Source organism: Salvelinus sp. IW2-2015, linkage group LG4q.1:29 (assembly GCF_002910315.2).
Source record: "Salvelinus sp. IW2-2015 linkage group LG4q.1:29, ASM291031v2, whole genome shotgun sequence".
Classification (NCBI taxonomy): domain Eukaryota; kingdom Metazoa; phylum Chordata; class Actinopteri; order Salmoniformes; family Salmonidae; genus Salvelinus; species Salvelinus sp. IW2-2015.
This window is the reverse complement of record NC_036842.1, coordinates 18,024,873-18,050,798: the sequence shown is the minus strand read 5'-3', so window position 1 is coordinate 18,050,798 and position 25,926 is coordinate 18,024,873. Positions and strand designations below refer to the sequence as shown.

The following is a 25,926-nucleotide window of genomic DNA, read 5'->3' as shown; positions in this document are numbered from 1 at the left end:
CAAGGAGATCGCCATTTTGATGAAGAGTTTATATCAGCGTCCGCTACTAATGAGCCATTCAAGGCTCACACCACAGCCACTCGACCAGCCTGACCTGGGGGACCCAGGAGCACAGTAGCCAGTAGGTTACTGTAAATGTACAGTAGAATACTGTCAGCACAGAAGCCAGTAAATTACTGTAGATTTACTTGCATTTACTGAAACACAAATTGGCAGCATATTGCTGTAACACCTGACTACAGCAACATTCTGTATTTCTAAAATTTACAGTGCATTACTGGAAGCACAATGGTTAGAAAAGTGTTGCAGATTCACAGTGCCAGCTAGTGCCAACGATGGGCAGTATTTCTGTTACATGTACTTGATATAGATATTTCAATAGCTTCAATACCTATTTTGTAATTTATATTTTACTAGCCTGAAGTGCAATTTATGTATTTTGTAACAGTTTAATTAGAATACATGTATTTTTATTTTCTAATACAAAAATAAACTTGCAAGTAGCCTGCTTAACTACACCAATATTCTGGGTAACGGTAACATAAACTTTTGACTTGCTATGACTGTGGTACGTTCTTGTTTGTCTACCTTACTTTAATGCATTCATTTTAAGTCGCTCTGGACAAGAGAGTCTGCTAAATGACCAAAATGTACATTTAAAATGAACACTGCACACAGATCTAATTAGAATAATACCCAGCAGTGTGCTTTGCAAGTTCATTTTACATGAACATTTTGGTCATTTAGCAGACGCTCTTGTCCAGAGCAACGTACAGTCATTGCATTAAACTAAGGTTGATTTAAAAAAACACATATCACAGTCATAGCAATTAAACCATTTCTGAAACCGTTAAGGAGAATGTTGTTGTAGTTAACGCTACATTGGTTTTCAAGTTATTTTGTCATTGTAACAAGATACCTTTTAATGCTACTATAATGCTGAGTTTGTTACTGTACTATTCACAGTAACTTGCCACCAGCTTCCTGTACGTTACTGTAATATCAGAGTAACGATACAGTACAATACTGTAAAATTAGCCTACTAGACTGTAAGAATGTAAATGCTACAGTAATTACATGGGATTGATGCAAGCAGGTTTGCTGTTAGGTATTTGTATATTACAGCATTTTTACTAATATTTGGTATTTTATATCACTTGCTCTTCTAGAGGCCTAAACAAAGGCTTCCAAACTGTCTGTGATTACAATGCAAAACAGAAAAAAAGTAATAGAGCCTCTTAGAAGGCACGCCTCAAAATATGTTAATGAGCCAGAGACTCCTTCCCTGAGCACAAAATTTTTCCACAATGCACCATAATTCACAATATGCTGCTGTAAATACACAGCCAAACTGATAACGCAGTACCTTTATGTAACATTTTATTGTAAAATTACAGTAATCGCTGTAATTTCACAGCAGTGTAGCGGAATGCCATTGAGCCCTCATAATGCATTGCTCTTTACAGTACCATACTGTAATATAGAATTACAGTAGCTAACTGTAAATGTTTTGCTGTAAATTTACAGCAATATGTTAGTGATATGCACCATATAAATGATTTGCACTGACTAACCACACATCCAACCCTTACACACACACACACACACACACACACACACACACACACACACACACACACACACACATACACATACACACACACACACACACAGGGCTACTGTTCTATGATATACTATTGATTCCAGTACCCATTTTATATTTGTAAATACAGTGTAAATACAGTCCATTACCTCTTCTATTACTTCTACTACTTGTTATTATTTACTCGACTCTTTTCATTGTTTTTATTGATTATTGATTATTGTACTGCATTGTTGAGGGAGCTAGCACATAAGCATTTGCTGCACCTTTTTGTACCTGCTGTAAACGGTGTATGTGATGAATACATTTGACGTGATTTGAAGCATCTCCTTGCAGATGAGAAACAAACTACTGTAAATATTAGCCGCAAAATATGTTTCCTAGATATTAAATATTAAATAGGTTTAAGTTAAATGGTTTCCTAGATGAAAGTGTGCCTACATCAACATTAGGTTATGCATAGCCTATATTAGAGTGAGTTAGATGTGTTTTACAGTGCTTTGAAATGCTGTATGTCTTGTCGCATGAGGGGAGTGCCTTGTTAACAACTTACTTCAAGAACAACATAACTTGCAAGCTGGAAAGAATCCTTTGGCTCTCTAATAGTTTTACATGACACTGCTGCCATGATTTACTCCAGAGATTACTTCAAAATCTACAAACAGGAAAAGTTATCCAGCTGCAAACATTATCATAACCCATCAAACGCTTTCTCTTCCTTCCAGGGATGACGGGGAGAGAGAGAGAGAGAGAGAGCGAGAGAGTAGAGTAGAGAAGAGCAAAATACTGTAGCTAGTCCCACTCAGCGCTGCTAGAGTCAAAGAGAAGAAAAGAAAGGCAGTCAGAATTGAATTGCTAATTGCAACAGTGAGATAGAAATCGGTCTGGAGTCGCGTCACTACGTCTCCCTGGTCCTGCCACCCAGTCTGGCTACAGTCTACAGGGCTGGCTCTGCTGCAGTGTGGGGAAGTGAGCTATTTAGACGCGCCATTTTTAACCAAGGCAGCCGGGGCTTTCTTTCAGTTCGTAATTTCCCTCTAAAAGGCCCTACTAAGGAGCTGTCTGTCATCTCTATCCATCTCTCCCTGTTTTTTCTCTCTCTCTGCATCTTGCCATATTGTATTTCTCTATCTCTCTCACTCTCTTTAGTCCCCTCCCTCTTTCTGTATCTCCCTCTCCTTTGCATCATCTCTTATCTCAGTCTCTCCATCTCTCTGCCTCATACCTCAATACATCCTCTATCTCTCTCTCTCCTTCCCTCTCCTTTCATCCCCCTCTCTTTCGCTACACCCCTTTCCCGATTCGCCCCCCACTGTGCCACTGATATGCTCTTGGAGAGTTACATAACCCCCTCCCACCACCACCACCACCACCATCATCTGCACCCCTCCCCACCCTTCAGCCTCCAGCATGGCTTCCTGAGGATGTGGTCCCAGTGGCTCCCCTGCCTGCTGTTCTGCTACTCGCCCTCCCTCCCTTCCATCTCCCTCCATATGTCTGCTTCCCCCAAGGTCCCCTTCAGGCTCCCCTCCCTTTCAGGCYGTTGACTAATCGCTTTTGTACTTTTCCTTCAGTCTGTGGAGAGGGACCCGGCTAGGAGGAAGTGCAGTGAGAAGCCTAAAGTCGACAAACGTCACGTCAGGCTCCCACAGCGAACTAATTGCAGCTGGGAGCCGATATAGTCACTACAGCCCCCCTGGAAGAAGGAAGGAGGAACTGTGGCAGGCTCCTATGGAGAACTACAGCAGAAGGGGACAATAATCAATACATTGCCACTTTAGGGGAAGAATAATTAAGAGTCTCCTATGGAGCTACTGCAAAGAAGAAGGCAGAAGTCAACACAGCCCCCCGTTGGAAATGACTGGCCTGCAATGACGCCTACAGTCGACACAGCCCCCCGTTGGGACACCCCCAGAGAGAGACTGTAAAGCTGACAGCCCCCATGGAACTACAGAACAGAAGTCTGGAGCCCAACTACCGTCTGGACTGGAGCGCAAATGGAGGCCCATAGGGATTTAAACCAGTGAGACCCAGACAGGACACAGATCCCCAACCAGGATCCACTGCAGAGGGCTACACTGTCAACAGAGAGTACAGTCACAACCTCAGCCTCTCACAAGTCATTGGAGTCAACAAAATGCTGTGTTCAGCAGCATTACTACATAGTATTCCTATGTTTAAGTCTTGAGGGGCTCATAAAATACTCCAATAAATGTTTTGGCATGAATAAAGTTTATTTTTTTAATGTCTTGGTTATGTTTTTGGCTGCTTTCTTTTTTCTTCGAGAGCCAAATACATCAAATGTGCATACTAAGTACAAAGTACCACTTGAGCACAGGGAGGATATAAATGTATGAACCTGAGGGTCTTCTGGAATGGCCTGCACCACATCTGCTTCATCTGACTACATAACCAACTGACAATAAGCATCACCCAAAGGATCCACCACAACTGTTAGCAGCCTAAGCATAACACAAGACCTGTCAGAGCATTACTGAACATTGCAGATACTTTTCCATTCCCTACATGACACTCCAGCTAGCTGCCAATTAGCAACTACAGACATTTATCATACCTAAAAATATACATGCAATGCAAAAAAAGTATACCCTGCCTATAGCATATACCAGCACAATAATAAACGGATGCACACATGTATCATTTCGTCCTTATCCTTTACAAGTTTAAAATAAATGAGGCTTTAGGAATTATTCTCAGTCAGGCCCAAAATTAAACAAAATCTCTGTACCTAAACGATATCCTATTATACAGACTCATCCAATCAACTGGAAATCCTAATGGTTTACAGAGAGAAAATAAAGCTCTGGGTTGGTTTTTCAAAAAGAGTTTAGAATAACAAAGTCTTGACAGGTCAAATTGAAGATTAATGGCTTTTTTTTTTTTACATTGCTTACTCTGAAGGAAAGACCCTCTAGGCTTCAATTCAATATCAGTCTCCAAGTCAAGTCTAGCACACTAGCTGTCAACCAAGCACCTTTTCACTAACACAACCATTTAAAAGAGATGGAAGTTGGAGGTTCAACCAAACATTGGTCTTACCTGAAGTGGCAATGGCAAGGCACAGTAGAAGTAGAGGTAAAAGCGACATGTTGCTGCTCTCCATCTCAAAGTCAGATATCTGCGGGAGTCTCAAAGAAGCACTGGCCGGTGTCTAGGTGCTTGAGCAGTGAGAGCAGTGTCCAATGGCAGCACGGCTGTGACTGTGGTGACAGTGGTTCCGCTCCAGAGGGGTGACCACACAAATCCAGCCTTGATAGGTCAAAGGTTAGCTAAGAGAAAAGAGGCAGGGCGTCAGTAGGAGATAGCCGACTGCCAAGCAAATTCATAGGGAGAATCTCAATTGCATACTCCTCGCGTCCTTTCTCCACTCTCCTCCCGCCTCCTTCTCAAAACGCATTGGATGAAAAAGCCAGAGGTCCCTCCCCTCTGACCTTCTTCTCCAATGGGTTTTGAGAAAGAGGAGAGAGGATGCGAGGAGTATGCAATTGAGATTCTACCATAGATGAGGTGATTCAAATAATAGTGACACGTTACAACCAATAAGAAATAGTGTATACCTCTGATATAACTGATGTTGAACATTTATATCATCACATCACAGTCGAATATAACTGATGTTGAACATGTATATTACCACATCACAGTTGAATTAATATAATTTCAATGCACATACTTTTTCTTTGCCATAGTTAAAAAAATACTAATTAATCAATGTGATACTCATTCTCTACAGTCAATGCTGGCAAGCTTTACAAATCCCCTCAAGGAACCTTTGCCATTGAAAATGAAATGGTGAGATGGTGTTGCCAAGATTAACTGCATCACTTTATCTTTTATCTATTTTTCTGTTTTTTATCTAGGACAGTGCTATGCTATGTGAGCTTATTATAGGATTTAATTTTCTCTCCTGAGGGCCTGTTCCTAAACGGGAAGGATGAGATGCAGCACGCTGATTAACATCTTTAAAAGTGATGATTAACAAGGCCATTTCTAATAAATGTAATGCTCTCTACTGTGCTGCTCTCTACTCAGCTACCCCCCATTTTCTAGTAAAGTGCTTGATTACAACTGTTGCTATGATACCTAATCAAGATTCAAAATATGATAATCATTCAATTCTTGACAAATATGACCAACTACAGCATGTGCAACAAGCAGTGGGTGGTTTATCATTTTAAGAGTATGGAATAACTATATAATAAATCAGCATGTGGATACAGAGAATCCTGAGGGGAGAGACTGCTCTATTTATAAGGATGTAGCACAAAATGAGTTGACATAACTTTTACTTTTACCGTTTCACACAACAAAAAGTATTGTTTCTCAACTATTATGTGTTGCCATTTYAAGTAAAACACAGGGAATCTATTGTGTTAACAATGCATGCTAGAATAAGCTTCTACAATATCAAGCATGGAACTTCTTGATTGTTAATCATGTAAAAACATTGTAATGATAGGTTACAAACGTATTAAYTTTATACTTCCAATGGGACTATCTGTTCTTGCAAAGCCCAGTTTTATTCACATTAGGGCGCAGAGCTCTATGGGTAATCCAGTTGTCAGTAACTGCTGGCCCAGTCTGTCAGGAAATGGTACGGCGTCGCTTTCTTTAAATAATATTACAATGCTGAGATCTGATAAACGGGAGAGACTGCTCTCTTGCTATTCATATACTGCGAGGGGAAAATACTTTAAACTGTTTATATGCAACCAAAGCAAAACAATTGTAACTTTGGATACTTCCTTAACCAGACAGACCCGAATTATTGATGCCTAATAACGCTGACATTGTGTTGAACATCAGACCCATAGTGGTACATACATTTTTTTAAATAAACAAATCACTATAATTATAGACAATGGACATTAGAAAGTAGTTGAATATTTCAGGCAAGCTGAAGACAGGCTATTAAAGTGAAACAAAATAAAAACCGTTACTTTTTAATTTGACTGATATAAATAGGATGAATAAGTGAAACTCATCGTTAATATTTGGTTGCATATACAGCTACAGGCTAATATACGTTTTTCCTGACAATAGCTCACAGTTGACAACTTTGTAATACTTGTTAACAAGTTATTTTACGTAATTGTCAACTACCATTGGCTTAAAATAAACAACACAACAAGGGAATACATTGTATCAGTGACAAAAAGTAAAGCTGACAACAAATCATTGATACAACTCACATATCAACGGAGAATGGCCGGGTATAGGCTAATCCACGAGCGCGTGAGAAGCGGTCAGTCATGTAAACTTTCAGAAACGTTCTGGTGTGGCCAGGCGTGCGGGCACAGACGTACTTTAGGACCACTCCCATTGATCAGAGCCTCGCGTCCTGCTGCTAATGTGCTTCACTCACGTCAATGCCCGGACTTCTGGTCAGCACAGTACATTGTGAAAGACAGCACAGTACATTGTGAAAGACAACCTCAAAAAATCTCAAATTTTTCTTTGAGATTTTGCAACTCAGGTGAATCGACAGCAATCATGTATGGTCAACAGGTATCAACCCAATGAATGAAAAGAAAGTCTAAAAAAGACAGGTATGAATGAGTTTGTTCTTTCCATAATCCATTCAGCAATATTACATCATAATATCATTGTAGAAACCCACAATGTTACGTAGACATTTATCATAAATAAAGGGCTTGTGTCCTTATAATCTCAGATGGAATGATGATGATCCCTGGGTTTTGGAAGATTCTCACTTCAGTTATCACAACCAGCTGGGTATCACACCGCCCTCTTGAGGACAATATTGCTACAACAATCATTATTTATTCCTCTATTGTGGTGTTGTAACTTGTGTACTCTCTCGCAATCCTCGAGACTGCTTTGTTTATAACACATTTAGATCTTGTGACCAGGGATGTAATTTCAGAGTTAAAATAAGACATTCTAATGAATAAACATATTACTAATATAGAATATTATGATGTTGTGATGATGATATCCGGCAATTGTCCTCTTGTTAAATCTCTTATTTGATAGAGAAATTAATAAGTTGTATAGTTGGGAACAGAGAAACAACAGAGAGGGCATAACAGGTGACTGCAGTGAAGGATAAATGACACATTCATAATTTCATACTGTAACAATGGCTGCAGCCTTCATGGAGACACACGGCAGGCTTTGCATTTAAAATAACAGATCATTGTCATGTGTTTGAGCTTTGAATATATATKTTTTTCGCCGTATTCTGGTCAAGAGTAGGCTAAGTCATTGGCGGTGCCACAATGTTTATAACCCTGTGCCGTATATGGAGCAAGGGCAGATATTTGAATGTTGTTGTTGCTAAGAACAGAACAGGAATAAGGTTTTAAATGTATGTGGTATTACATTGCCTACTGTTGGCCTACAAGCAGGTTAACATGTTTGTAAAAGTGTTGGAAGAAACCTTTTCAAATAGATTTTGGATATTCTTTATGAAGATCCACAAGAATAGAGGCAGTTTGTGTTTGTTTGGAATATATAATTATTGGTCAATGTGTTCTGTAAACCAGACATGTGCTATAGTACCAGTCCTGTGAAAGAACTTGACTATAGGATTTGGTGTATGCTATGAAGCCTACAAAAACACTTGACTCATGACTCCAGACTCATGTCCTGTATTAGGAAAATGTATACAATTTCAGCTTGTTGACACCAGACTTAGAGGGGAGATACCTTAGATAACATTCTTTCCTCCAGGACTCCATGGAAGAACAAACATAGGCCACTTGTAAGTATCACATAACTCAGATCCTGTTCAATAAAACATGCACAAACTCTCAGCTCGTTGTAGACACCCCTCTACATGTAAGTAGACACAGGAGGAGGACTACAGTACATTGGCCATTCATCAAAGACAGCTAGGTAGATAAACACCCACATGCCTAGCATAGCAGCGTCCCGGACGATACAGACAGACTGCACGTACACCTCGGCGTTCAAGGTGCGTCTCCTCTATGAGCTTGTGGGGGGGAGAATAACAGGAAACAATCCGGCGCTCTGTCGTCATCCTCTGCTATCGCCAGTTTCAGCGGGTTGACGCTTGTTTTCAGTACGGTGCCACTGGTTTCCATGTCGCCAGTCAGCAGCACGTCAGTCGGGGGGGAAATTTGTGAAAGTCTCCATGCGCCAGCTCACATGTTTCCTTATGGATGCTGAGACAAGGCCGTGTGTTAGCAAATAGCTTTGGTGCATGACGTGGGAGATGGGCAAGACGGGATCTGGAGGTCATACCGTGCATTTGTTATATCGTGTTGGCCTAAGGTTGTAGGTGTACATGTTGGCCTATCAAGCGTTTGTCGATACTCCCCATTTCTCCCTCCACTAGCCTCCACGGAATTGTATGATGGCTGGTGGATGGAATGCATTGTAAAGTCCCCATGTCAATAACGGCTCACATCAATCTGACATTTTTACTCTTAAATGTTTTATGTGATGTAGGCTACAATGTGAAAGGCTGATTGAACTGGCCCATTTTGGTATCCTAATACATGATGGTAAACACAAGTTGTTTCCCTTAATATTTGTCCTACCTTCAAGCTAGGTACGGTAGTGACATTCTTAAACATTTTAAGATCTCCTTTATTTAAGGTAAGGTTTCTCCCTTGTATGAATTGATATTGTTGTATGATGATACCATGTATTTTTTCATATTTGTGCAAATGGCTGTGTAGTTTCGAACTTTCTCCCTTTTAAAATTCTTTCTAAAACAGAAAATGTACACAATTCAGTGGATGTCAATCAACAAAGATATACAAATAATATGAAGGTGTTAGCTGCATTTGGCACAGATGACTGAACTGCCCACTTATTTGTGTGTCTCTGTGTCTGCAGGTATACTGACAGGGAGGCAAACAAGGTATGTACAATCAGTGGTGTAAAGTACTTAAGTAAAAATACTTTAAACTACTACAGTAGCTTTTGGGGGTATCTGTACTTTACTTGAATATTTATATTTTTGACAACTTTTACTTATATTCCTAAAGAAAATATTGTATTTCTTACTCCATACATTTTCCCTGACAACCAAAAGTACTCGTTACATTTTGAATGCATAGCAGGACAGGAAAATAGCCAAATTCACCACTTATCAAGAGAACACGTCATCATCCCTACTGCCTCTGTTCTGGCAGACTCACTAAACACAAATTCATCTTTTGTAAATAATGTCTGAGTGTGACACTGGCTATCCGAAAAATGTAAAAACAGGAAAATGGTGCCACCTGCTTTGCTTAATATAAGGAATTCTAAATTATTTATATGTTTACTTTTGATACTTAAGTATATTTTAGCAATTACATTTACTTTTGATACTTAAGTATATTTAAAACCAAATACTTTTAGACTTTTACTCAAGTAGTATTTTACTGGCTGACTTTCACTTTTACTTGAGTAAATTTATATTAAGGTGTCACGGATCCCTCCGGAACTTTCATCACGCGCACCTGTCCCCTATTCCCACTGATTAGTATTTGTATATACAGTGGGGAGAACAAGTATTTGATACACTGCCGATTTTGCAGGTTTTACTACTTACAAAGCATGTAGAGGTCTGTAATTTTTATCATAGGTTCACTTCAACTGTGAGAGACGGAATCTAAAACAAAAATCCAGAAAATCACATTGTATGATTTTTAAGTAATTAATTTGCATCATTAATGCTGCATTATTAATGCAGCAATAATACTGATTAATAATACAAATAATGGGGGGAAACCCCAAAAGGTTATTCAAGGAACCATTAAAGTTTTTTTTTTTTAAGAACTTATAGAGGTTCCCCCCCAGTTTCAATTTGAAGAACCTCTAAAAGATCTTCCAGGAACCTTTTGTTTTTAGAGTGTAATACTTCTGACAGCCAACTTTATAACTCCGCACATAGCTTCTGGACTTTATAGTATTCCCAGAAGGCATGGATTATTGAGTCGTTGTTAGTTTTACACTTAAGACATGCCTCTGCCGTTGTGCTGTAGAATTTGTGAATTTTGTGTTGTATAATATATTCTGTACATTTGTTTATACTGGATTAAATGTACAATGTTGTTAACTGTAAATGTGTTATGTTCCAACATTCCTCCATCTTGTGCTGATATCAGTTCTTTTTAAGTCTTGATTCCAATAGTTTATATTTTTCCAAAAGATTGTCTGTTGGATAGGCTCTCTGCAAGGTTTTGTATATCTTACCTATTATATGAATATCCTTTTCGGACTCAAATAGGATTCCCTCAAAATACAGTAGATCTGTTATGTGATGTAATGAGACATATCATGAGGTGTTAGAGAGTGGAATAAAATATGAACATACTCTATTTTCTTTTACAAATCTTGGTTACTATTGTACTTTATTGCTGCTGTGGGAGAACTATACTATATCCTGAATGTCTGAATGATGGATATGGCCTGCTGCTGCTGCCATGTCTGTCAATGCGTGGCATTTAGCACCAAGCATAAAGGAGTCTAATCTCCATGCTTTCCCATATACTCCAGTGCCCATATGGCGACACATGAGCATAGAAGGTGCAGCCGAGCCCAACCCAGGAAGGCATTGTACATGTAAGGTCAGGCGAAGTGTTGACAGCCCCCTCTTTTAATTACATAGAGCTGAGATCAGCACAAATTGTGTGTGTGTGTGTGTGTGTGTGTGTGTGTGTGTGTGTGTGTGTGTGTGTGTGTGTGTGTGTGTGTGTGTGTGTGCTCTTATACACATCTAGATGTGTATAAGAGACAGGTGTGTGTGTGTGTGTGTGTGTGTGTATGTGCTATTCTGTGAGATTGTATCAACCTATTATTTATCCAATTGAGAAGGTCTCTTCTGTCAGATATTAAATACATATGCAGTTGTTTGGTTAGGGTTTGAAGGTTATGTTTTAATGAGACAGAGGAACAGGTATGGTTTTTAGAAAACCACACACACACACACACACACACACACATACATACCTACACACAAACACACACACATAGACTTACTGTACTGTAAGTGTGGACAAGACATGGCAGGCAAACAGGAAGTGAACAGTAGACTCTTAGGAAGTTATGACATTCTTGTAAATATGACCGTATATGGGTGTCGGTTGTGTTTGGTGAACTGTAACAAGAGATTATTGCTGGAGGAGAAGTACAGTGTTGAATTAAGGCATCGCTGTTCTTTAATGGCCTTTCATTATAACCAAGGTGGCTCAGCAGATTGGTGCTTTTTTTCGGCATAAGATGAACATTTAGAAAAAAAGAACAAAAAATTAATTTAGATCCAGTCATGTTTGCTTTTTACTTCAGGCCATCGATAGCTTTGGCAACGTGTCCGAAGACTTCATCCACAGGCAGTTCGGAGTCGATCTGAGGAGAACGAGAGAAAGAAAGGCATGAAGTTAGATTACAAAGGGGATGGCATCATCATTGTAAAGTGAAGAGTATTTTCTGAGCGAGAGAGTGTTAGAGTTTTCAGAGAGATGTGAGATGAGACACTTGGGTGTATTGTCACATTGTATAATAAAATGGAAATGTTTTTATTCCACTGTGCTATGACATACTGTCATACATAACAAACTTCCTCTATCTTTTATCTCATGACAGTAGCCTATAGCTATTAGTTCCAGTCTCACCTTCCTGACGATGCCGCGGCTGGAGTAGAAGGCGATGACTGGCTCGGTGGCTTTGTAGTACAGGTCCAGGCGCTTCTTAATGGTCTCCTCATTGTCGTCAGCTCGGCCGCTGGTCTCACCGCGCTTCATCAGCCTCTTGACCATGGTCTCACCCTTGGCGTCAATGTACAGCAGCAGGCAGGGGGCTCCGATCTATGAGAAGATGAACATAATGGTGGACACAAAGGTTTTTGAAATTATAAAGTCCTCTTAAGTGGGAGGTGATGGGGAAAATCTAAATATTTATCTCTATGGAAAATATAGGAATATTGAGATATTGGTGATTTTTGAATGGACAAGACACCTCATAAGTTCATGTATGGATRGTTCTACAGAAGTGGTGTAAAAATGTCAATTTAAATCCTATTTCTCCAAACTTTTAGCACACATGTCAGGTAGACATACTCACACACTTTGTTTGTATTGCATATCTGAAATATTTATCTGAATTCCTTACCACCCCACTAAATGTGTCACTGCTGAAACATAGTGGGAAAAGTTGCTATAAAGGGAGAACCATGCACACTAGTGATCGTTTTGATTAACCTTCTATTACAGATTCGTTTTCGATTCGCATACTAAATTAACAAAATAGTAAAAACATGATTTTTAGCCTGATTTTCAAAACCTTTACATTTTATTTAGAGAAATATCATCTCTATTGTTCTCTATAAAATGTTAAATGTTGATTGAATTACTTATGCATAAAACATTTTTATGTTGTTAAATCTTTAAATGATCACTTTATCTTTATTTTGGTCAAATACCAGGCATTTCAGTGTCAAGTGTTTATTATTACTTTATTGAATGTTGAATATTGAACATTTAAAACATACGATATACTTGCAATGAAGCCGCTCAACAACTACATCACATTAGTCATCTAACAGCCTCCCATCCAGTGTGACACACAGAAGCAACCAGGGTCAACGACCTGCTCAAGGGCACGTCGACAGATCTCCCACCAGCCCTCCAAGATCCCCCCCACAGTTCCCCAAGAGCGGACCCTCAACCATCCATTCCCCACCCCCAAGACCCCCCCTCCTAATGCACCAACAAACAACAAAATGAACAAAAGAGAAAAAAGACAAAGGAAAACAGAAAACAATGCAAAAAACAAAAGACCATAACAGCAAGGCCAATCAAAAATGTTTGCCACTATTTACATGTGTGTGTCCATGTATGTGCACATGTGTGCATTTGAATGAGAGTGTGTGTATATTGCATGTGTACAAACACCTGCACGGCATCAGCCTCAGGCAAACCGGCATTAACTGTAACAACACTGCCCCTCAGTGTCATTCAAACATAGTTTTTGTTATGTTTTATTTTGACTTTATTGTTTTTACTTTTACTGTCAAGTGTTAGTCATAGAGGTAGGTCTGTATGTGGTCTTGAGTGGTCTCAAGACCAAGACCACTAGATCAAGAGTCCAAGGGCCCTTTCTTCAATTGTTAGAAACTCAAGTAAAGTAAACTTAAGTAGGGTACAGTACAGCAGGGTACATTACAGTATAGCAGAGCACAGTACAGTACAGTAGAGTAGGTTACAGTACAGCACAGTATAATAGAGCACAGAGTACAGTTTAGTACAGTAAAGTAAAGCACATTACAGACYTCTATGTTTTGGCCAAATAGATGTCAATGTTTGGGATCTTGGAGGATTGGAGCCCCCCCTGCTGGCTATGCATTTCAATACTCTACACTTTTTCCTGAAGTTRGCACTTGTCCACTACCCACATGGTGGTCCTCTGTAGCTCAGTTGGTAGAGCATGGTGCATGGAACTTTAGATTGGAGATAGCCTTAATGGTGCTGCTGGTGCTGTCACAGACTCCATGCTGGCACAGATACAAAGATGAGACCTCTATATATCTCTATTGTGTCAATTGTTTCGGTTGTGACCATTTCGGTTTAGACAATTTTGACAAATGTTGTTCTTTAAAAAATCACCATTGCTTACATATGGCTGGCTGTCTTTCATGTGGGCATCCCAGCAAACATATATTTTAGTCCCAAAACCATAAGTTTACATATTTCTTGATGTATTCGGATGTTCGGTAGTGACACTTCTCCAAAATACATTAAGATTTGCAGACAMACTACTCAAAATGTGGCCATAGTGGAGAGGGGTGCAATCCCATCACCTAGTGATATTTGTAGGGGTGGGGCTTAAGGCACATTCATTCTACAGTCTTTTAAAGTGTGTGGTTTGGTAGTTTGTTTATTTGGATCCCCATTAACTTTTGCAGAAGCAGCAGCTACTCTTCCTGGGGTCCACAAAAAAAACACATGACAAATAACAAAACACACATTTAAATACAACAAAAATTATACAAACATTACAACTAAAAAATAATGTGTGTGTTAGTGTGTGTCTGTGTGTCGGTGTGTTTGTGTGTCCCCCCTTACAGTCCCCACCATTCCATGAGTTGTCTTTTAATCCGTTTTTTAAAGGTCATTTTGCTGTTTGCCTGAGTGATTGGAGCTGGAAGGGAGTTCCATGAGATCAAGGCTCTATATAAAACTGTGCGTTGGTGTGAATTCGTTTTGGACTTGGGGACTGTGAAGAGACCCCCGTTGGGATGTCTTGGGGGGTATGTATGGGTGTCTGAGCTGAAAGTTATTTGATTCTGCAGACAATCTAGATTTTTCATCACAGTAATACTTCTCATAAAAACTAGAAGAGAAGCAGTTCATATTTCGTCAATCCTCAACTAGGAAATACTGGCATGCATGTTGTTGATGTTAGTTCTGTATGTGCAGTTAAGGGTAAGGCGTGTTGCTCTGTTTTGAGCCAGTTGCAGCTTTGCTAGGTCTTTCTTTGCTGCACTTGACCGTATTACCGGACAGTAATTAAGATGGGACAAGACCAGAGCCTGAACAACTAGTACAGTTGATGTTTGTGTCAAAACKGCAGAGCATCTTTTCATAACAGACATACCTCTCTACATCTTCACAACAACTTTGTCAATATGACTTGACCATGATAACTGACCATCCAATGTTATACCTAGCAGTTTAACTTTTTCAACTCTCTCAATGGTCACACCCTTTATGTACAACTCCAGTTAAGGTCAAAAGTGGGGACAGCATTTTTCAGAGAAAGATATTTAAAAAATAAACACAACTAATAATTAGATGAGTATCTTTGAATGTAATAATAGAACAACTCAATATGTTCTATTTAAATAAGTGTAAAAAAAATACACAAATCATGAATTGCTTTATTTTCAAACATGAAGTTTAGGAATCAGGGTTTGGGACAGCCACCTCCAAATAGAAATAGGTGTTTAAACAACYACTTTGTATATATTCATTTAAAAATACAGTGGCAAAGAAAAGTATGTGAACCCTTTGGAAATACCTGGATTTCTGCATAAATTGGTCATAAAATTTGATCTGATCTTCATCTAGGTCACAACAATAGACAAACACAGTCTGCTTAAACTAAAAACACAAACAATTATACATTTTCATGTCTTTATTGAACACACCATGTACACATTCACAGTGCAGGGAGGAAAAAGTATGTCAACCCTTGGATTTAATAACTGGTTGACCCTCCATTGGCAGCATTAACCTCAACCAAATGTTTTCTGTATTTGCGGATCAGACCTGCGGTCAGGAGGAATTTCGGACCATTCCTCTTTACAAAACTGTTTCAGTTCAGCAATATTCTTGGGATGTCTGGTGTGAACTGCCCTCTTGAGGTCATGCCACAGCATCTCAAATCAGGTTGAGGTCAGGACTCTGACTGGGCCACTCCAGAAGGTGTATTTTCTCCTGTTGAAGCCATTCTGTTGTTGATTTACTTCTGTGTTTTGGGTCGTTGCCCTGTTGCATCTCCCAATTTCTGTTGAGCTTCAATTGGCGGACAGATAGCCTAACATTCTCCTGCAAAATGTCTTGATAAACTTGGGAATTCATTTTTCCGTCGATGACAGAAAGCTGTCCAGGCCCTGAGGCAGCAAGCAGTTCCAAACCATGATGCTCCCTCTACCATACTTTACAGTTGGAATGAGGTTTTGATATTGGTGTGCTGTGCCTTTTTTTCTCCACACATAGTGTTGTGTGTTCCTTATAAACAACTCAACTGTAGTTTAATCTGTTCACAGAATATTTTTCCAGTAGCGCTGTGGAACATCCAGGTGCAGCAATGTTTTTTTTGGACAGCAGTGGCTTCTTCCGTGGTGTCCTCCCATGAACACAATTATTGTTTAATGTTTTACGTATCATAGACTCTTCAACAGAGATGTTAGCATGTTCCAGAGAATTCTGTAAGTCTTTAGCTGACACTCTAGGATTCTTCTTAACCTCATTGAGCCACTCCTAGGGAAAGTAGCAACAGTGCTGAACTTTCTCCATTTATAGACAATTTGTCGTACAGTGGACTGATGAACATCAATGTCATGGCCGTCGAATGAAGTAGACCAAGGTGCAGCGTGGTGAGCGTACATTTTCCTTTTATTTGTTAAAATGTAGCCAACAAAACAATAAATAACAAAAACGATCGTGAAGCTTACAGGGCATAAGTGCCACTAACAAAGTCAACTTCCCACAAAGAAAGGAGGGAAAAGGGCTACCTAAGTATGGTTCCCAATCAGAGACAACGATAGACAGCTGTCCCTGATTGAGAACCATACCCGGCCAAAACATAGAAATACAAAATCATAGAAAACAAAAACATAGAATGCCCACCCCAAATCACACCCTGACCAAACCAAATAGAGACATAAAAAGGCTCTCTAAGGTCAGGGCGTGACAATCAAGGCTTTTTGAGATACTTTTGTAACACTTTCCAGCTTTATGCAAGTCAACAATTCTTAATCTTAGATCTTCTGAGATCTCTTTTGTTCGAGGCATGGTTCACATAATTTATTGTGCTTGAGGCATAATAAATAAATCATTGAAAAAATCTAAATCCGTCTGTTTAAGTTTTGCATGGGCTACGTCTGTTTTGCATGGGCTACGTCTCATCCACCACATCCGCCAATGTTTGCCTTTAACATCAGCGGTGGAAGGTGACCCTAGCTACAGAGTTGTTTGTCAGACCAGGAGACATCCCGAAAATCGATCTTCTCATGGAAGTATCTCTAACATCTGTTCTCTGTTTTGCTCTCTGAAGTTCTACAAGACTCATCTGAAGGTAACCTGGTACAGGGCTGAACATATTATTTGAGTGAATTTTATACAGCATTTCCACATCAAAGGTATACAGGTAATTCCATGATAAATTCTTATTATGTTTGTAGCTTATTTCTCTAAGATATAGGACAGGCACTTCAAAACATACTTCCTTTTGATAGATTTTTGGCAGTTTTTTCCACGTATTAATCTGTTATTAAACACTTTTTTGTGGGCTAATAGCAGTTAAGCCAAATTCAATGTTTCATCAAATAATTTTGTAATATTTTTTTTTGATACCTAGAGGGGTCTTAAAATTCAAAATCAAATAGCTAAATTATCCTTGGTATGACCATCTTAAAACAATTCTGTGTTAGCTTAGGGAGATACAATACGCATTTCTTTGGTAAAAAAGACAGGTGCTGCTGATAATACTGCCATCGTCGTCGATGCAGAGGACATGTATGTGTATGTAGCTCATGTATCGGATGGTGTCTGGACAAAAAGATTAAGGCATGTCATACTCTTTCTGGCCAGACAACATCAGATACATGGGCTACATATCGTAAGACAGAGGGGCGCTGTTTCGCTCGATCGAATGCTTTCTCTGGTGAGATATTGTCAGCTACTTGTGAATTGAAGGAAAGTTGGCGGGTGCACAGTGCACTGTTCGCATGCTGGAATTATTTTGGATGAACATACTAAGGTAACCATTTTTTTTAAAGTGATTTTTTTGACAATCAGATGAAAACATAACTGGTTGTGTTCATGGCACATTAAAAAGTAATACATTTTTACAGATAAATTACATGTCTTTACTATAAATCCCATAACACCTTTTTGAGAAGGGACGGGGAGGAGGGGTGGCCTCAGACTGGCCTCTGCCTGAGACCTCCAAATCACAAAGTCCGCCCATGGGAACAGCAAGGATTTTCTAAATGTGAATCCATGTTCCTGTCTCCTCTTACCTTCTTCTCGAACTCCTCGCCCTGTTTGACCTCACGGGGGTAGCCATCAATAAGGAAGCCCTTGGACACGTCAACCTTAGCGATCATGGCATCCTTGATCATGTCCAAGACTGTGTCCTATAGGAGGGAAGCACATGTACTATTTATTAACATGAAACACACTCACCCTCATAGAAAGATGTTTGAACAGTTTTACTTCTGTGCTGAAAAATAACTATGAACACAATAACACCCCTATTACAATTGGTATTTACCTGATTTATTGGTACTTATTGCAAGGAGTTCAGCACAAATGGTTATACCTTATACCATAAATGTATMAAGTTGGACTATAATTGCTGTAATAACAACATTTAATTGACGTGCTGTTACGCAGTAAGTGCTTTGTGGATATGATTCGAAAAGCTGTCCAATGCAGCCACTCACCAGGGGTACGAGCTCTCCCTTCTGCATGATGGCCTGGAGGGTCTTGCCCCTCTCAGAGCCGGAGGCCACCTCAGCACGCAGCAGGTCCCCGGAGGACAGGTGGGTGTAGCCATACTTGGCCACCACCTTCTCACACTGGGTGCCCTTGCCAGAGCCAGGCCCGCCTTGGGGACACATACAAAAAGGACAGGCCAGGGGTTAGTGGTGTTTGGTCGGTTGGTGAATCCCATCTAGCCATAACCTTAGTAGTGGTTGGTGAATCCCATCTAGCGAATAACCTTATTGGTGGTTGGGGAATCCCATCTAGCCATAACCTTACTGGTGGTTGGGGAATCCCATCTAGCCATAACCTTACTGGTGGTTGGTGAATTCCATCTAGCCATAACCTTAGTGATGGTTGGTGAATTCCATCTAGCCATAACCTTACTGGTGGTTGGTGAATTCCATCGAGCCATAACCTTAGTGATGGTTGGAAGTGTATGACACAGGGCTGTTCTATGTATTTACTGCATACTTCAGTGCATTCCTTCAAGAGAAGTGTTGTCTACACATCTAATGTTTTATTTATTTTATTTTACATTTATTTAACTAGGCAAGTCAGTTAAGAACAAATTCTTATTTACAGTGATGGCCTACGAATATCAGGCATTTACAACATGTACTCATTTTGTATTGTGTTGAATGATGGTGTTGATTCTGATTTTGTGTGGGGTTTCACAAAATTAGAGGAAAAATGTATTTCACTCACCCACAACAAAGATGATCTTGGCGTCCTTGATTTTGTCTAGAAGGAACAGAGACAACAGAGCAACATGTGAGTCTTGGTAGTTCTAGAAACAACTTTAGACATTTAGGTTACTCATTAACCCTGCAGCTTGCTAAGAGTAAACCAAGTAAATAAATGTTTTAAATGTGACAGTGTAACAAACCATCATCAGAATGGACAATTCGTCCAGAGCAGCTGGCTGAGCAACCCATCTTGACACGGAACCTCACTGCACTGCACTGGAGCTACCGTGCCATGCTCTACTCTAATTAGACTAAAATGGAGTTACCTTGGCAACTACAACCAACCACAATGCTTTGTGACCACATAGAAGATGGCGCCTAACTAGAATTATGGGGTAAGTTTATCCAAATTCACTGTAGTCACACACATTTGGTAGCAATTTGGGATGTTTATGCATAATATCATTTAACATGATTCCACATGAGGAAATGCAGTGTTAAAGTCACTAGGGAATCCAAAAGTACTTTCTAGTAAAGTCTTTGAGTTTTTTACATCTGGATTGGATTTGCACAAGKAGTGCAAATATATCTCTCAATGGAAAAAACGTATCAGTCATTGATAAGTAGTAGCTATAAGAAGTTGCTAAGAAATCCATGTTGCCTCATCGATTAATCAACAACAATAGAATGTATAGCTACAAACTCATATAAACTATTTTCCCATGTGAGTGTTGTGTTAACTGTGAATGTACAGTATGTTCCGTTCAGCTGTTGCAATATAAAAAATAACCAGCAGAGGTCACCATAGCCTAAGCATGCACTTCCACCATGAAAACAGTCTTATGGAAAAGGCTGACCAACATAATATAATTTCTCATAATTACCTGCCATCTTGATCTGTTATGTAAGGGTTGTTCCTTTTAACTGAAATAGAAGACAGAGAATACAGATGTTAGCTTGTACATTCAGAGCTAGTATCACATTTCGACTGCATTTGATTCCATGCAAATATTTTGGTTAAACAATCTAATTTTCTTATTTAAAATAGTCACCCATATCATTTCAAAGAGAACTAAAGATGGTAATATTGGTTAGTAGTTTATCTTAGTATACTTACGAATCTCTGTCAAATGTGAATTACTGCAAATTACATAATCTAATCTGAAAGCATTCATATTCATTATATTGTAGTAAAGCCTATACTCTTTCACAGTTTTGACATTAAGACAGTTGATGTCCAAGCAAAAGAGAAAATGTGTAAGTGAGAATAACCACTTACGCCTGAACTTGCTATTTTCTTATAATGTACAGTCCATTCGGAAAGTATTCATACCCCTTGACTTTTTCCACATTTTGTTACGTTACAGCCTTATTCTAAAATGTATTAAATAAATGTTTTTCCTCATCAATCTACACAAAACACCCCATAATGACAAAGCAAAAACAGGTTTTTGGAAATGTTTGCAAATGTATTACAAATTAAAAACAGAAATACCTTATTTACATAAGTATTCAGACCCTTTTCTATGAAACTRGAAATTAAGCTCAGGTTTATCCTGTTTACATTGATCATCCTTGAGATATTTCTACAACTTGATTGGATTCCACCTGTGGTAAATTCAATCAACTGGACAAGATTTGGAATGGCACACACCTGTCTATATAAGGTCACACAGTTGACAGTACATGTCAGAGCAAAACCCAAGCCATGAGGTCGAAGGAATTGTCCGTAGAGTTCCGAGACAGGATTGTGTCGAGGCACAGATCTGGGGAAGGGTACCAAAAAATGTCTGCAGCATTGAAGGTCCCCAAGAACACAGTGGCCTCCATCATTCTTAAATGGAAGAAGTTTGGAACCACCAAGACTTTTCCTAGAGCTTGCCACCCGGCCATGTTTTTTAGCAGCAGGGACTGGGAGACTAGCCAGGATCAAGGGAAAGATGATCGGAGAAAAGTACAGAAATCATTGATGAAAACCTGCTCCAGAGCGCTCAGGACCTCAGACTGGGGGCGAAGATTCACCTTCCAACAGTACAACGACCTTAAGCACACAGCCAAGACAAGGCAAGAGTGCCTTCGGGACAAGTTTCTGAATGTCCTTGAGTGGCCCAGCCAGAGCCTGAACTTGAACCAGATCGAACATCTCTGGAGAGAACTGAAAATAACAGTGCAGCAACACTCCCCATCCAACCTGACAGAGCTTGAAAGGATCTGCAGATAAATTTGGGAGAAACTCCCCAAATACAGGTGTGCCAAGCTTGTAGCGTCAAACCCACGAAGACTCGAGGCTGTAATCACTGTCAAAGGTGCTTCAACAAAGTACTGAGTAAAGGGTCTGAAAACTTATGTAAATGTGATATTTCATTTTTTTATAAAAAATCTAATAAAAATATGTTTTTGTTTTGTCATTATGGGGTATTGTGTGTAGATTGATGAGGGGGGAAAACAATTTAATCAATTTTAGAATAAGGCTTTAACATAACAAAATGTGGAAAAAGTCAAGGGGTATGAATACTTCCCGAATGCACTGTGAGAATGTATGTGAGAATAACATTTCCTCAGACTCTCCATACATCTCTTATTGACCAAGTCTTTTGCAGATGAAACACACCACCATTTGTATATTATGTAACTTGAATGTAACTTGACCCAGTCAGTCCACAGAAGGGAATCATGGGAATGCAGCATCAGAAACACTAACACAGACTAGCCCTTCTTTTAGCCTGAACCTAAGTACAGTGGAACATAATCAAGGGTTTATTTGGTTACTTAGTGACCTTTTGTGGGTTTGAGTATCCTGACTTGAACTCCAGAGAGAAAACWGGATATTCAGGTTCATTAGAGACTGAATAGAAAAATGTTTGCATGTTTTTCTGTGTCATGGCAATAGTTTTCATTGCATAAACTTACAGGTTACCAACCACACACACTAGAAGGTGTTTCTGGTTTAAAATATCCTATGATTAATTGTGCAGTGACACTGCCAAAGAAATGGGTAGGCAGGTGACTAGTAGCACTAAGCATAGATGTCCTTTCATTTGCTTTGTGATTTTTTATAATGCACCAGAAAAAAGTCACAGCTCAGCCGTGTTCCACAGACAGGCTTGAGTATAAATTTCACCATTGGAAAAGTGTTTCAATAGAGCGGCCATATTGTTTGTACACTGTCTGGTGTATGTGTCTACATATGTCTAGCTGTGCCAGACAGTGCTTGATAAGATTATTCCACCCCATTCACAGAGGAGAAAAGTAAGAAGGCGTTTAGTTTCACTGATTGTCTTCATCATCCTGCATGTCAGAGCAAAAGTCAAGCCATGAGGTCGAAGGAATTGTCTGTAGAGTTCCGAGACAGGATTGTGTTGAGGCACAGATCTGGGGAAGGGTACCAAAAAATGTCTGCAGCATTGAAGGTCCCCAAGAACACAGTGGCCTCCATCATTCTTAAATGGAAGAAGTTTGGAACCACCAAGACTTTCCTAGAGCTTGCCACCCGGCCAAACTGAGCAATCGCGAGAGAAGGACCTTGGTCAGGGAGGTGACCAACATTTACATTTACATTTTAGTCATTTAGCAGACGCTCTTATCCAGAGCGACTTACAGTAGAGTGCATACATTTTTTATTACATTTTTTTTTTACATACTGAGACAAGGATATCCCTACCGGCCAAACCCTCCCTACCGGCCAAACCCTCCCTAACCCGGACAACGCTATGCCAATTGTGCGTCGCCCTACGGATCTCCCGGTTGCGGCCGGCTGCGACAGAGCCTGGGCGCGAACCCAGCCCAGCCTGGGCGCGAACCCAGAGACTCTGGTGGCGCAGCTAGCACTGCGATGCAGTGCCCTAGACCACTGCGCCACCCGGGAGATGACCAAGAACCTGATGGTCACTATGACAGAGCTCCAGAGTTCCTCTGTGGAGAAGGGAGAACCTTCCAGAAGAACAACCATCTCTGCAGCACTCCACCAATCAGGCCTTTATGGTAGAGTGGACAGACGGAAGCTACTCCTCAGTAAAAGGCACATGACAGCCCACTTGAAGTTTGCCAAAAGGCACCTAAAAGACTTTCAGACCATTAGAAATAAGATTCTCTGGTTTGATGAAACCAAGATTGAACTCTTTGGCCTGAATGCCAAGTGTCACAGCTGGAGGAAACCTGGCAGAATCCCTACGGTGAAGCATGGTGGTGGCAGCATCATGCTGTGGGGACGTTTTTCAGCAGCAGGGACTGGGAGACTAGTCYGGATCAAGGGAAAGATGAACGGAGCAGAGTACAGAGATCATTGATGAAAACCTGCTCCAGAGCGCTCAGGACCTCAGACTGAGGCGAAGATTCACCTTCCAACAGGACAATGACCTTAAGCACACAGCCAAGACAAAGCATGAGTGGCTTCGGGACAGGTTTCTGAATGTCCTTGAGTGGCCCAGCCAGAACCTGGACTTGAACCCGATCTAACATCTCTGGAGAGACCTGAAAATAACTGTGCAGCAACACCCATCCAACCTGACAGAGCTGAGAGGATCTACCCTACTCTATCTTCCTTTTTCTGAAGGCTCACTAGTCCAGGTCCAGGGTGGCAGGTTTTATGTAGGGGCTGTTGACCCTGTGGTCTTTGTAAATGTCACCCTGGCATCTGAGTCTGTGCTGTGCCCTTTTGGGACTCCCATCCTGGCCTATTATGGTGCCCTCATCAGGGTCTCCAGCGTACTTGGAATGCCAAACACTCACAGCCTCCAGTCAGGGGAGGACCTGACATGTCCCAGGCAGCTGGGGTTACCGTTATGAAGTATGATTGATTTGACATGAGGCGTAACATGTGTTTTATATTGTGTTACGCTGCACAATGTTGACCACATACATTGACCTTTACGTTGACTGTTAATTTATTTTGCAACTCTCTTACCCCAGCTATAAAAATACCCGGTCAGTCCCCCGTGCAGTTGTTCCCAGATACCATGTCAACTATTCCCAGAAAGCACATGGAATGCTGTATTGCACTTGCAGCTGGGAAAGCCAATGAAAGTGTAGCATAYAGTATTTAGCAATAAGCACATAATCCGTCATAACAACTGCAGTGTTCCCTGCTCGCTGTTGTGCAAAGCAGGTGATGTACTGTATTGTATGTGGTCCTCCTGTGGTACTGCTACTTTAATAGTGGTGATATGCCTTTAAGGGAAAGCAGTGAAACTCTTTGACATCATCAGCCCAGTCTGAGTTATGATATTCTGTAGTCTGAGAAAGCGAGAGAGAGAGGTCTACTGTAGCTTTGTTGCGTGCACGTGCGCGTGCGCGTGTGAGTTCTAGGCTGTAGGGCTTCACTGTTTTGGAGCTGCACCATTAACTGAGAAGAATCAATAGCATGAGAAGGCATGCAGCAGCTCGTATCAATGCAACATGCTGTAAATAGAGCCATACTGCAAATAAGGTAGGCTTATGTCTGAATGCAAAAATAGCATGAGGGGAGAAGCAACAGGACAGGCACAGGAACATGTAGGCAATTCCAGTTGAACTTCATGACAGCTCAATAAAAGATGAGCGAGTCAAAATCCAGCCAAGCCTGTTCTTTTTATCTCCTTCTGTGCATGCAGCCTAGGCATGCTCTTGTCAGTCACTGAGATTTATAAATACTGTGCGATGGTCTAGTCCATTCACAGCCATGGTGGATGACACATAGAATGACACACGCTTCCTTTGGCTGTCAGCCTTCCATAGCCTCTAAATGAATTGCATCAGAGAAGAAGTTACAGCTAAGCTCAGGCGCCACTGCACAGTGCCTCTCTCTCTCTTTCTCTCTCTCTCTCTCCAGCCAGTCAAGCTCTCTGCTCACTATTCCCTGACAAGCATCTCTGTGTTCCTGCAGCGCAACAAGCCCCCAAGCCATACTTCCTGCACTCTCTCTTCTTCTGCGCTGCTGCCATTGTGTGTCTGTACTCTACTGACCTCTCTGTAACGGTGCAGATCTGTCCACCAGTGTGACTGTCCCTGTATCCTGTGTCTGTCTGAGCAGTGTCCCTGATGCACGGTGGCCCTCCCTCTCCTTCCTCCTCCTTTTTATAGCGCAGCTCAGCCTGCTCWGACACCAGTGCATTCTGGGAAAAGAGGGAGAGTGAGGGAGGGCGAGAGACAGGAGGAGAGGGAGGGGGAGGGTTTGCAGGCAGTGTGCTGCTCTAAGGATTAATTATTGTTGTGTGTTCGATCTGCGGCTGCTCCCTTTGCATTTAAATTTTACACTCTGCTTCATTAAGGAGAGGTTGTGTAATCGAGGGGAAGAGAGAGAGAGCTAGGGAGACACCAAGCTAATGAGGAAGTCAGTTAAGGGGGGGATTATCAACCAACTGCAGATTGAGATGTAGTTCCTTTAATATGGACTGAACCAACTGCTGGGGAGGTCAGTAGGGAAACACACAACTACTGTACAAAY

At 40.6% G+C, this 25,926-nt stretch overlaps 2 protein-coding genes and 1 long non-coding RNA gene across 3 annotated transcripts in view; 1 reads left to right on the top strand and 2 right to left on the bottom strand.

Annotated features, from left to right (window-relative positions):
* Positions 1-6,926, bottom strand: part of LOC111961591 (endoglin) — a 65,582-nt gene extending 58,656 nt beyond the window's left edge. The window contains exons 1-2 of the mRNA XM_023983984.2: positions 6,817-6,926; positions 4,664-4,893 (exon numbers count right to left, since the gene is read on the bottom strand). Coding sequence (XP_023839752.1) covers positions 4,664-4,727 — 64 coding nt within the window. The 5' untranslated portion in view covers positions 4,728-4,893; positions 6,817-6,926. The remainder of the gene's footprint in view (positions 1-4,663; positions 4,894-6,816) is intronic.
* LOC139026834 (uncharacterized) overlaps positions 1-25,926 on the top strand; it is a 405,332-nt gene that overhangs the window by 368,239 nt on the left and 11,167 nt on the right. The window lies entirely within an intron of this gene.
* LOC111961590 (adenylate kinase isoenzyme 1-like) lies at positions 11,737-25,554 on the bottom strand. Its single transcript, XM_023983983.2, has 7 exons — positions 25,446-25,554; positions 20,390-20,429; positions 19,525-19,560; positions 18,777-18,940; positions 18,351-18,467; positions 12,220-12,411; positions 11,737-11,953 (listed from the first exon to the last, which is right to left on the bottom strand). Exons 2-7 carry the CDS (start codon positions 20,394-20,396, stop codon positions 11,885-11,887), a joined length of 585 nt encoding a protein of 194 aa, XP_023839751.1. The 5' UTR covers positions 20,397-20,429; positions 25,446-25,554; the 3' UTR covers positions 11,737-11,884.

What these genes read in the sequence shown, in the direction of transcription:
- LOC111961590 (XM_023983983.2), bottom strand. An exon ending in GCGAGGAGTTCGAGAAGAAG is followed by an intron (nt 12,412 to 18,350) that starts GTAAGAGGAGAC and finishes ATCTTCTCATAG; the next exon opens with ATCGGAGCCCCCTGCCTGCT. An exon ending in GCCGCGGCATCGTCAGGAAG is followed by an intron (nt 11,954 to 12,219) that starts GTGAGACTGGAA and finishes CGTTCTCCTCAG; the next exon opens with ATCGACTCCGAACTGCCTGT.